Source organism: Phocoena phocoena, chromosome 20 (assembly GCF_963924675.1).
Source record: "Phocoena phocoena chromosome 20, mPhoPho1.1, whole genome shotgun sequence".
Taxonomy (NCBI): Eukaryota; Metazoa; Chordata; class Mammalia; order Artiodactyla; family Phocoenidae; genus Phocoena; species Phocoena phocoena.
In genome coordinates, this window is record NC_089238.1 from 32,734,536 (window position 1) to 32,747,991 (window position 13,456).

A 13,456-nucleotide genomic window follows, 5' to 3' on the forward strand; every position below is an offset into this window, starting at 1 on the left:
AGACTGTTTTGAGAATTAAATGAGTTAATGACTATAAAACGGTGTGAGGCACAACGCTTGCCACCATCATTACTCCAGGTTGCAACAGCTGGTTCAGGGGCTATCTCCTCATTTAACTAGAAGCCCCTTGAGGGTCAGAATGGTCTGCTCCATACATTACCCCAGGATACTCGGGACATAATACATTATCACTACTTAGAAATGTCTCTTGAATTTATACCCATTTAATAATCAGCCAAGTTTTTTCCTTCCAGGAATGCAGGTTATTAGTATCCGAGAGAAACTACAGTGAATATGTATGAAGTGCCAGGTGGCGAACAGAGTAGAGGCCTCACAGTGAGGTGCAAGAAGCAGGACACTCCGACAAATCAAATGAACTTTCTGGGTCTTAGTTTCCCAGTTTGGAAAAAGAGAAGAATAGATACTATTACAAGGTTGCTGCAAGGATTTTCATAAACCATGCTTAACACGGTGCCAAGGGCATAGTAAGTGCTGAGCAAACAGTAGCTGTTATTATCATCATTTTAAGAATTATTGTTGAAAAAATGAACAGTGAATGCACTTACGTGTCTGGCCAAGGCCGGTAACCTCGCTCTGGTCAGCGCGGCGCTGGGCGGGAGCGCTGGGCGGGAGCGCTGGGCGGGAGCGCTGGGCGGGGCCTCCGAAGCCCCGCCCCTCCACGCACGCGTCGGGTCGCCGTGGCAACGCACTCCTAGGTCGTAGCCAGAGTGACGCGTAGCCGCTCGACCCACGGCGCTCTCGGCCACACTCGGCATTAACAAGGGGCTTTGACAAGGGTGGCTTCGGCGGTGATGACGGACGAGGACTCTCAGACTTCTGCCAGCGAAGCGCGAACCCAGGATGAGAGCGAGCTGCCTGTTATCCAGCTGTGTGGGCTGGTGGAAGAGCTCAGGTACCAGCCTGTCGGCTTCTGGGGGCGGTCCCTCCTCAGCATGTGGGCCCGGAGCGTGGTCCAGCACCGAATGCTCCTAGCCCGCATTGAACATTGAGGAAACTGAGACCCCCAAAGTGGGGAAGGCGCTTACCTTTGCTCTTTATTCCCGTGTTTCCACTGCCATGGCGCTAACAAGCCACTGGTGGAGCCAAAAAAAGAAGGTGGTGCGAAGCCCAGAGGGTAATTGGTGAAGCCAGAGCTTCAGCCTGGTGGGTCTGTCTGGTGCCACACTGTGTGCTTAGCCGCTCCTCTACTGTGAGGCGGCAGCTTGGACCAGGTGACCTCTAAGCCCCTTTCCAATGCTAAGATTCTATGCTAAAATTAATGTGGCAGCAGATAGAAAGGAGGCTATTGAGATGTTTTTAGTATGAAGCAACTTATATCTGAACCTGAGTATAAGCATGGAGGTGGACAGCAAAGAAGGACTAGCGCAATATTCTGTATTTTTAGCAGTCTGTTTTAGTATCTACTATAGCAAGTAAATTGGATGTCAGGATTCCATGATGTAGTTGAGGTTAATTGCACAACTTACTGGTCTCACACAGAATATCCTGGCCTGGCAGCTGAATAGGTGTTACTTCAATATATTTATAAATAGTTTAGGTCAGAATTGAGGTAGTATTGCTAAAATAGCTACAATCTTTTGAATGCTTATTATGTGCCAAGTATTTTGCATATATTACCTTATAGAATGGCCCATAACCCTAGAAAGTTGGTGAGGAAACAGACACAAAAGTTAAGTCACTTTCCTACAGTCACACAACTAGTCAGTGGTAGTGCTAAGATTAAGACTCGGGTGTAACTCCCCAGCCTACATTGGGAACATGACATATGCTGAAAAAGAAAGATGCTTTGATATATTGGGCTTTTCTGTTGATCCTTTCCCACTAATCTCAAAATTCAGCCAAACAGAATTTTCAGCTCAATAAACAGATATTCAGCTCAATAATGTATGCAAATATCAGAGCTGTTCTCTCTCATATATACATTTACATACATATGTGTGTATTATACACACTCATATTAGAGCATACATGTATGTTACATAAATTAAAAGGGTCATAATCTTGGCATATACAGAATAAGCTAGGTTTATTATCTCTAGTTGTTTAAAAACCATCTATTCAAAGCTTTTCCACCATTTATAATAGACTTCTAGTGGATACTTCATCCATTGCGTGCTGGAAATGAAAGAGGTGAGAAATATAAACTAAAGGAAAAACCTCTGAAGATTGTGGATGTGTGTAATTTCAAGAATTCAGTAGTAATTCAGAAGGAAACTCACAAATGGGTTAGAAGATACTTGAAGAAGAAACTTGTAGCAATTTAAAATATATAAGCATGTCTCACTTTATTGCATTTTGCTTTACTGCACTTTGCAGATATTGTGTTTTTTTACAAAATGAAGGTTTGTGGCATCCCTGCATTGAGCAAGTCTATTGATGCCGCTTTTTCCAACAGCATTTGCTCATTTCGTGTCTCTGTCACGTTTTGGTAATTCTTGCAATATTTCAAACTTTTTCATTATTATTATATTTGCTATGGTGATTTGTGATCAGTGATTTTTGATGTTACTATTGCAAAACGATCATGACTCACTGAAGGCTCAGATGATGGTTAGCATTTTTTTAGCAATAAAGTATTCTCAAAGTAAGGTATATATATATATTTAGACATAATGCTATTGCACACTTAGTAGACTACAGTATAATATAAACATAACTTTATATGCACTGGAAAACCGAAAAATTTATATGACTCACTTTATTGCAATATGTGCTTTGTTGAGGTGGTCTGGAACTGAACCTGGAATATCCCTAAAGTATGCCTGTAATCCCAGTGCTCTGAATTTTGTGGCTCATTAGATGTATTTTAAAAATATACAGAATACTTAAATTGCATTTACTGTGTGCCAGACACTGACCCAAAGTCTTTGCATTTCTTATCACAACCCTCGATGATAGGTACTGTTATTATTCCCATTTTACAGATGAGGAAAGTGAGGCACCAAGAGGTTAAATATCTTGCAGAAGGTCATACAAAGCTAGTAAGTGTTAAATACTAGTTATTTGGGGTTTAAACTCCTATTGCTGGAACTTACTTAGGCACCTTCTGTCTTGCAGCTACAGAAACTCTGCTCTCAAAACTGAGACAGAGATGTTTGAAAAATATTACAATAAATTGGAGCCCAGGGACCAGCGACCTCCACAATTATCAGAAATTAAAATATCAGGAGCAGAGATTGCACAGGTACACAAGAGAGATCTAAGAATTCTTTTATTCTGTTTGTCCCTTTAGATGCAAGTGGTGTTTGTTATCCATTTTTGGTGTTCCCTCTTGGCCAAGTGGCATATGACTTTCTCACTGTCCTACTTTTGATTCTTCCTTCCCCTTCAAAGTTTCTCTTTCAAATGAGTATGAAGGGAATCAGGTTCAACTCACAGTGGATTGACTCTCACAGAATATCTTAGTTAATTTGAAATAACTCCCTTCATTCTGGGGACCCAAACGTGTACAAGGCCTGGCCAGCCACATACAGGAGTGAAGATGGGCCTGGTGTGGGCACTGCAGAGCTCCTCCCTCATCTAAAAGGGACAGCCAGACAACCTGGTATTGCCAGAGCAGCTGATTTTTCAAGAGAAGCTGGAAATCTGAATTATTTTGGTAGAAACCTCTGATTTTTAAATGTGGGTAATTAATTTCTTTTTAATTTAAAACTGTGTATAGGTCTATTTTTTTGAGGGCCAAACAATGTCATCTTCAGGTCCACACATTCCCTGGGCCACCTGCTTTTGACCTTTGGCTTCAATGCCTAGGAAATCCAAAATTCTTGTCTTTTTGGTTTTTGCTGAACCCCGTGGCCCCGGATGCAGTTTCTCTTCTGTGTTCAGTTTGGGCAGCACTGAGCTCCAGGTTTTCCCTGACACTGACTTGAGTGCTAGTCTATAGCAGGTTCACAGTTTTCCCACCCTCAAGACACTTTCCCTTATTTATTTTCAGTTCATTGTCAAGCATAGGCCTTTGAAGTATTTGGCACGGTGCCTTAGGTTGACTTGTGAAATGAACATCACCTCAGGCCTAATATCCGGAATCCTTTCACATTGAATTGGTTCTCTCTGGATGTCATTCAGAGCGATTTCTAGCAGGCCTGAGTGGTCGTTTCGATGCCCACCTTAGGCTGCTTTATTGCCAATTCCTATTTGACAATGGCTTTGTTTTTCTTGTGTTACAGTTACGAGGCAGGCGTAGATCCAAATCCCGCGTAAGTCTGGAACGTGTAACAGGCCTCAGCATGGACCAAAAATTCAAGCTTGTGCAAAAAGAGCTGGACGACACAAAGAGTGAAATAAGGCACATAAGGGCAAATGCCGAGAGGGACCTGCAGCATCACGAGGTATACCTTCCTATAGGCTGTCCTCCCTGGGCTCCCCATTTCTGCCTCAGCAAGAAGTACCTATAGTATGTTCATACAACTGTTGGTGCTTTGAGAGAAACACAAGTAGGATAAGATAAATTGAGGACCTACCTTTAAGGAACTTACCACCTGCTTGAGGAGATATCAAATTTTAAACTCTTTAAGATGAAAAATTTCAAAATACACAAATGTAGAGAAGCTAGCACAGCAAACCCTTATGTATTCAACCCCACACGTAACAGTCATAAATGCATGGCCACTCTTGTTCCCTCCATATCCCTACCAACTTCCCCCTCGTAATAGGCCACTGGGCTATTATGAAGTGAATCTTAAACATATATTTATCTGTAAATATTTCAATATATGTCTCTAAGATATGGATTCTTTTTAAAAAAACCCATAACCATAATTACCATAAATGCCCTTAAAATTTATAATAATTTCTTAATAATAAAATGGGCTGGAGGTTTAAGTCAGTGAATTGGGTGAAAAATCCCTTGTCACCCTCCATATGCAGCATCCATGACCATGGTTCATGTCTTGTTGGAGACCACTGCAATCAGTTTTCCTCCAGAGAAGAAACATCCCTGTTAACTTCATTGCCCATGGGATGAAGTTGTTGGCTTGCATTTGGTAGCCATGTTGTATGAAAAATAGGTATTTCTGTTCTATTTCTAACTTTTTCCATTTCTAAATGGAGGCACACACAGAATCACACTCATTTCCTTGAAAGAGATGGATCAGTGGACTCATGTCTCCATTGATAGAATCATCTGTACTGCATAAACCTATCCTTCTCTCCCTCTCTCCCTCTCTCCCTCCCTCCTGCCCTTTCCCCTCTCTTCTTTCTCTTCCCAAACATGCATCGTTGAATTCTAACATGTTAAAGGAGGTCAGGATGTGGTAGCTTTGTCCTGACATGCTAGACTGTGTGATTAAACATCACGATGTGGGCTAGAGTGGTCAAAGAAGACTGTGTTGAGGAGGTGGGGTTGGACATAGGACTTGGCATGACCTTGAAGAATGGTGGCATTTGTTTAAGGAATAGGAAGACAAGGGCACCCTAGGTAAGGTGAATGACATGAACAAGGAAGTGGAGGTAGGAATGAACATGGCAAGTTAGGACCTTGAGGAGGCTGGTGTGATTAAAGAAGAGGGTGCTTTGGGGGCTATGGTAGGAAATTAGGTCGAGTAGGGCTGTGAGACCTTGAAAGCCAAGCAGAGGGGCTTCTCTCTGATGTCTTAGAAATCAGGACCCCAGTGAGGATAACTGAGCAGAAGAGCGATGCATAGGAAGTAGCATTTAATGTGGATGGATGTTCTGGCCTGTGAAGATGATGGGAAGGGAGGAGGCTGGGGCCAGACGCCAGCCGGAGAAGGAAGATGCTTTTGCTTCTTGGTGCCCAGTGAAAAAGCCTGAACAAAGATGATTTGCTCTGCAGCTACTCATTTCATTCTTTAAAATAATGTATGTGTGTTTGTGTTTTCTTATTTAAAGACAATCTCTGTTGTAGCAAAATTTAAACATACAGGTAAGCTAAAAGAGGAACATTTGAAAACATCCACAGTCTTACCACCTAAGACTTGTATTTGGCTCTTGTATTTTTCTCCTAGAATTTATATTATTTTCTATGTGTGTATGAATTTTGTTATAAAAAGGTATCATATTATTTTATAAACCATACTTTTCACTTAATAATATCTTTCCATATCAATACATAGATTCATTTATAGCATCTTTTTTAAAATTACAGAGTGCTTCTTTGCCTCCCCACTAATCCATCTTTCCAGATATGATTGTGGTTAATGTTTTGGCGTATAGCCTTCCAGATATTTTTTATATATATGATATGATATTAATGTTATAATTTTTAATGGATAAATAATGTTTCAGATATGGAAATACATATTTCTGGAGATACCCAGGGCCCTGTTTTTTTTTTGGTTTTTGTTTTTTTTTAAATCCACCCTCATCACCTCTTTTCTTTTTTTTTAATTTATTTATGTTTGGCTGCGTTGGGTCTTTGTTGTTGCTCGCAGGCTTTCTCTAGTTGCGGCGAGAGGGAGCTACTCTTTGTTGCGGTGCGCGGGCTTCTCATTGCGGTGGCTTCTCCTGTTGCGGAGCATGGGCTCTAGGTGTGCGGGCTTCAGTAGTTGTGGCACGAGGGCTCAGTAGTTGTGGCTTGCGGGCTCTAGAGCCCAGGCTCAGTAGTTGTGGCACATGGGCTTAGTTGCTCCGCGGCATGTGGGATCTTCCCAAGCCAGGGCTTGAACCTGTGTCCCCTGCATTGGCAGGCGGATTCTTAACCACTGCACCAGCAGGGAAGTCCCAAAGCCCTGTTTTTGTTTGTTCTTCCCCTTTACATCGAGACTATAACTTTTTAGAGGCATGCTTTTAAATAATAATATTCGTATTGTCCAATTTGTATCTTAAGGATCTCTTTCTAAGACTAAGAAACGTTATGCATTGGGACACAAATAGGTCACCCAATACGTCTAGGTTTCTTTAGACGGCTATACCCTTGAGAAATTTTGTAAACTGTTCTCTCTTTGTGCTGGCTCCCCCAGGCTATCGTTGAGGAAGCTGAAATTCGGTGGACTGAAGTTCAGAGAGAAGTGCATGAGTTTGAAAAAGATATTCTAAAGACCATATCCAAGAAGAAAGGGAGTATTTTGGCCACTCAGAAAGTGATGAAGTACATTGAGGACATGAACCGCCGGAGGGTGAGTGGGCAGGAGGTTAGAGCTTAGAAGGGGAAATAGATTCATAGAACGATGACACAGAAGTGGCCCACGTGAGGCAGCCCCACTCCATTTGGTCCACTGTAAATGCTGCCCACATATGCAGATTTTTTGTGTCCCTCACAGCATGTGTGTCTTAAAATGCAAATTTATCAAGTCTAAAATCAGTCAGGCAGGATGAATATTCATAGTATCTCAGACCGTATGTAAGTCCCCTACATAGGAACCTTCAAGTTGCGAACTTTCAAAGGTGTGAACGTGCGTTATAAACCTACAGTACAGTACTATACAGCTGATTGTGTTGGTTGGGTACCTAGGCTAACTTTGTTGGACGTACAAACAGATTGGACTTATGACCACGCTCTCGGAATGGAACTCGTTCCTATGTAGGGGACTTACTGTATTTTGCTGTTTGTTTCAAGATCTGATGGTATCTTGAGAAAGGTGTGAGTCTATCTAGTCAGGTGACTACGTGGCATGCGACAAGTAAATCTTAATTTCTTTGAGTTCCATTATTGTAAGAATGAGACATAAAATGCTCCTTCTTTTCCAAAGGTTTTGTAGCATATCAAACTTTGGATCCTGGAGATAGGTAGAGTCACTAACTGTAACATGTTATATGTAATAAAAATTATGTAAATTACAAAGAGAATAATGGACCAAAGAATCATAAATCATTTTGTCAGTAAAGGCCCCTATACCTAAAGATATACCCAAGTCATCTTGAATTTAAAATCAATAGAAAATTTGTATGGAGCAGACACAGTTTCCTCTGCTTCTTGGTCATGAGTAAAATAGCATAGCAACACCAGCTTGAGTAGCCATAAAAGACTTAAAAATAGGTGACTGAATGTTAGGGCTCAAGGTTTAGTTTTGCAGCCCCAGACCTGCCAACTTTTCAAACCAGGGAAGAAGAAGAGCAATGGATTAAAATTTGCTTTTATTTTTCAGGATAATATGAAGGATGAATTATGTTTGAAAAATGTCTCTCTCAAAGTCCAGAGGAAAAAGATGCTTTTACAATTGAGGCAGGTATGTGGCTTTGTCTTTCTTTTTTTTTAAGGTTACTGTGGTGGGTAGAACAACGTCTTCCCAAAGATGTCCACGTCCTAATTCCTGGAGTCTGTGAGTATGTTACCTTACGTGGCATAAAGATGGTGCAGGTGTGATTAAGTCAAGGGTCTTGAGATGGGGAGTTTATTGTAGATTATCTGAGTGGGTCCAATGTAATCACAAGGGTCCTGATGAGAGGGAGGCAGGAGAATGAGAGTCAGAGAAGATTTGGTAATGGAAGCAGAGATCAGAGTGATGCACTTTTAAGATAGAGGAAGGGATTATGAACAAAGGATGCAGGCTACCTGCAGAAGCTGGAAAGGGCAAGGAAACAGATTCTCCTCTTGAGCCTCCAGAAGAAATGCAGCCCTGCCAACACCTGATTTTAGTCCAAAGAACCATTTCAGACTTCTGACCTCATGAGCTATAAGATAATACATTTATGTTGTTTTAAACCCCTGAATTTGTGGTCATTTGTTACAGCAGCAACAGGAAACTAATACAGTTTCTGTGCTGGCAAATCTGTAGATGGAGTTGGCTTGAATTTAAAAGACCCTCATGACATACTTATTGACCCTTTTGGGGAATGTGGCCTGGGTGGCACAGTTAGTAGTATGCCTTGGTAAGTCTTTGAACAGCTGACCTTAAAGGCTCCTGATTAAGGGCGGTAAGGCAGACATGGCACAGGGCCTCTAGAAAGTGGTTACATAGCTACATCCTCTTTTAGCTCAATATTTTTGTTATTAATTCATTATATGGGTGCTGATGGCATGTGCATCAGAGGTGGCCACTGTCAGTGACACAGAGTTGGGCAGGAGAATTAAGATGTCTGGGAGTTACTGCTTGATTGACCTGGGATCCCAAAGGCTCAACAGGCTGGGACAACTTTAACACACGAGGTGACTAAGGACAAACATAAGGTCCTCCACTTTGATCCCCCCAAATATCTGCACAGGTGCTGGGTGGCTTAGTCATGGAGAAGCTGATAAAGTCCGCTCAGCTGGGGGCGGTGCTGCAGCCTAGACTGTACTCCACAGTGCCCTCCAAAAAAGAGTGGTCTCACGGCACTCTGTTCTGAGTAGCCCACCTGGAGCACTGTGTCTCAGGGCGAGTGCCACACGTGAAAGAATCTGTAAACTAGAGTCCACGTAGGAGAGGGAATGGAGAGCAAGGGGAGAGAAAGCACATCAGAGGACCTGCAACTGATGGGGCCAAGGAGGAGGAGCCCACAAGGGCCATGGCTGCTGTCTCCGAGTGCTCTGGCCGCTGCGGGGAAGAGAACACACTGCTTGGGAGGGCCCCCAGGGTGGAACTGGGTTGGGGTGAAAGTGTCAGCCAAGGAGAGTTGAGTTCAGCGTAAGAAAGAACGTGGCCCCAGCTGAGCTGCCTCCTGATGCTGAGTTCCTAGTTCTCTGGGCTTCATGCAAGCTCAGGCATCCTGAAGCGTGAGAGGGGAAGCAGATGGATGACCTTTAACCTAAAAGCCATTGCTACACAGAGATGACACTGATGTGGTCCTGCCCTCGCAGGCTCGCAGGCTAGCAGGGAGTGGTGATGGTGAGAAAAGGCATGGATGCATAACTGCCATACAGAGGAAACAGTGGCAGGGACCAGGAGCCACAGCCTCAGGAGGCTGCGTGGAGGGAGGGGTTGCCCTCTGGTGTGGAAGATGGGCTGGGAGCATTTGAGCTAGAGGGTGGGTCAGTTGGGGCTTAAGGAAATTGTTCTGTTGTTTTGGGGGGAAAGGGAAGAAGATGCCTTCTAGGAGGTAGTACAGCATGAGTAGCACATGGCGATGGGGAACAGACCTGAGTTTGGCTCTTGTGTACCACAAATGTAAGATGGCACAGACCTGGTGGGGCAGGTAAGGTGGGACCAGGGCTGGGGAGTGAACCCAGTGCACTGATACACCCCCCATGCAGAAATGTCATGGGATCAAAGGAAGGACGTTTATGGGCTGCTTGTCCTGGGTTTTCCAGGTTAAAAACAACTTTTAAATGGCCTTTTTTCCTACACAGCCCTGTTTAGACACCACTTCCTGGAGAAAGCCTCCCCTGACCCAGCCTTCCATTCTCTTCTGGGCTGGCTGAGGGGCTTCTGTTTGCCCTCTGCCCCTGTGTGTCCCACTACACCACGCTATGACCTGTCTGTGAACTGTCATTGAGTATGGGAGTATCATATTTACTCAGATCTCTATCCCTGGGCCTAACACCATGCCTGGCACCAAGCAGATCCCCATTCCAAGTCTGTTGAATGACTGAATGATGACTGACTTCCAAAAGCTCACTAGGAATTGCAAGGTGCGAGCCATACATTCAGAAGTCACAACCTCACATCGTTTCCTCTCTCTGAGCTGTAGAAGGAAGAGGTGGGAGAGTCCCTCCACGATGTTGACTTTCAGCAGCTGAAGATCGAGAATGCTCAGTTTTTAGAGACAATTAAAGCAAGGAATCAAGAACTGATCCAGCTGAAGCTGGTATCCAGAAACACCCTGCAGATCCTTAACGCGTACAAAGTAAGGTCCGCGCTGGTCCTCGGGGCTTCCTGTGCCTACCTTTCCAGCCACAGAGAGGTACTAGGGCACCACTGTGGTTTCACTGAGAGCCTAGGCGTCCTTCACTTCCCTGTTGCTCTCTGATTTCTCCCGACGAAGCCATGTCTCCTAAAATACTCCGGATGTCCCCACAATCCTGGCTGCGCATTAGAACCATCCAAGGAGCCTTTTGTTTTTTTTAAAGATTAGACAGACTCTCTAGTCCAACCCTGACCAATTGAATTAGGGGGTGAGGGCCATGCATCTTTTTTTTTTTTCCTTAACTCCCAGATGATTTTTATGCACAGTGAGTTTTGATAACCAGCCACATTTAGGGCCCTGTTTAATTTAGTGTGTAAAAGCACTTCCTTGCTTAAAACCCTGCAAAGGAAATCATCTTAGCTATAAATCAGAAAACTACTAAATAATTCCTCATCCACACAGAACCCTTTTTGTAGAGAAAGAGGCACTATTGATAATTAAGCAGAAACTGTGGGTATGAGCATGGCCTGTCCTCAGCAGACCAGGCTGCCTGGTGACCCTGCTGGCAGCTGTCTGATGCAATAGTCAGCTAACTGTGGGCCCGTGTATCCTGCTCACTGGTCTGGGAGCTAAGGATGGTTTTTACAGAAGAACATTTGCAACTGATTTGATAGAGGACACTCCCTTTGAAACCCAATTAAGCAAAATTGATTTCTCCCCGAGAAATTTCATTCTCCTCAATAGTAAACCTGCATTCCAAAATATTATACTTGATTATTATATTTTGAATTTTATCAATAAAACATTTGTGGAAATTTGTTTTCTCTCTTGTTAGTGTAGGTAATTACACAACATGCTCAATTTTGCCTCTTGGCCTGCAAAGCCTAAAATATTTACTATCTGGCCTTTTACAGAGCAAGGTTGCTGACCCCTGGCCTAGTGTCTAGGTGGCAAAAGCGGCCACGGGCTTAGGTAGCTCACAAGTAAGCTTCATTTGGCCCACACAGTGTCATTTAAAAATGTGAATTCGAATGTGTTTAGACTAGGTTTATGTTTGTCCAGCATTTTCCTTTTACAAATGAAAAACTGAAGGCCAAAAGAGGCAGAGTAATTGCCGGATTCAAGCAACATGTTTGTGACAGAGCTTGGACTCCTAGTCCAGTGCGTGTCCCACCTCACCCAACTGCCTTCCCCTGGCATAACGTGTGTACACAAGGCCGTGCTCACATTCTGAAATTCATGTGTCCAACTGGAGAGCCTCGAGGTACGTGGTTACATCACATTGGACCTTGATCTTATCCTGAGAAATCAACTGAGTGGCACAGGGCCAGTCTGGTTTTGTGGGGGAAAGCCAGGGCTTTGGAGTGGAGCTACTGGTTTATAAAATGCAACAGCTAGGTCCAGGGCTTGCGCTGCTTAGGACATCTAAATGCACAGTGCCTATTGATTGTGACACCCAAGCAGCGGCAACACAGGCCACGGTGGGCAGAATGGGAGCCATTCCAGTCAGAATCCCAGGGGCCAGCATGCCTGTAGGCCTGTTTAGAATAATAGCAAGCAGATGGTGGAGCTGGGAGGAGATGCCTGCTGGAGTCCTAAGGTGACACAGCGAGGGGCTGAAAGAGAAGCAGGCTCACTTTTCCGTGTCTCAGTTCTCAGGCCTCCTGGGGGAAACAGGGCCCAACAACTGTGGGTTGTAGAGTCCGGCCTCACCTGGGTTTGAATGGGGACTCTACTGGGGACTATGGGCCGATGTGTCGCCTCTCAGAAGCAGGTTTTTGTGACTTACCACCAGGACAGACCTCTGGCTGGTCTGTGATGTGTCCCCAGCGCTGAGGACAGGGCCTGGCCAAAGCAGGTACCCAGCGTGTATTGTCAAAAACTGCTAAAAATTCAGGTGTATGTTTAGGGGATGGAAGGGATCACTTTCATACAAATGTCAAACACCCAAGTATGAGACCTCATTAAAAATATATAGAATAATTTTCCTCTATTAACAAATGTACTGAGTACCTACGGCATGCCAGGCGCAGGGCTAAGTGCTGAGGGTACAGCTGTGAAGGAGACAGACATGGTCTCTTCTCTTCTATGAGTTTTATGAGTGGGTCTCAGTCAACCCTTTTTCTCTGCTATGCCTTCAAGCCCTGCCTGATGCAGGCTGATAGAATATAAGCACGTGACTACAGCCTTGAGGTGTCGCTCTTAACTGACTGTAAACTAGTGATCCGTGTATAAACTAGTGGTGCCTTGTGTTAGATAGAATTCCAAGATGTCCCCCAAGACTCCCCGCCCCCTGGTGTATTCACCCTGCACAATGCCCAGGGCTCTGGATACGACGGATTCTGTTATTAGGTTCCATTCTGCTTTATGATTAGGTTAGATTAGAGGGCACCCTTGACCTTGAGATGAGGATATTATCCCAGTGGGTCTGACCTAATCACATGAGCCCTTTGAAAGTAGAGAGTTTTCTCTGGATGAGGAAGGCAGAGATTTGAAGCATGAAGGGAATTCTCTGGATGAGAACTTCTCCATTGCCGGCTCAAAGATAGAGGGACCACATGGAAAGGGTCTGAGGGCGGCCTCCAGGAGCCGAGGGCCACCTCCTGCTGACAGCCAGAAAGAAAATGGAGAGCTCGGTCTTACAACTTCAAGGAAATGCTTCCCACTAACAACCTGTGAGCTTGGCAAGGACCCCAGGTCCAGATAAGACCCAGCCCTGGCCCACACGGTAGGTCGCTCCCTGGGCAGAGAATCCGGCCACACTGTGCTTGGACTT

The 13,456-nt window shown here is 44.2% G+C and overlaps 1 protein-coding gene across 2 annotated transcripts in view; it reads left to right on the forward strand.

Moving 5' to 3' along the window:
- Positions 1–708: 708 nt before the first annotated feature.
- CFAP263 (cilia and flagella associated protein 263) overlaps positions 709–13,456 on the forward strand; it is a 30,479-nt gene continuing 17,731 nt past the window's right edge. The window contains exons 1-6 of one of the 2 annotated variants that reach the window (XM_065899161.1): positions 709–913; positions 3,079–3,205; positions 4,188–4,349; positions 6,939–7,094; positions 8,064–8,144; positions 10,525–10,680. In XM_065899161.1, the coding sequence (XP_065755233.1) occupies positions 813–913; positions 3,079–3,205; positions 4,188–4,349; positions 6,939–7,094; positions 8,064–8,144; positions 10,525–10,680 (783 nt within the window). In that variant the 5' untranslated portion in view covers positions 709–812. The remainder of the gene's footprint in view (positions 914–3,078; positions 3,206–4,187; positions 4,350–6,938; positions 7,095–8,063; positions 8,145–10,524; positions 10,681–13,456) is intronic. The other variant, XM_065899160.1, reaches the window with a different exon arrangement.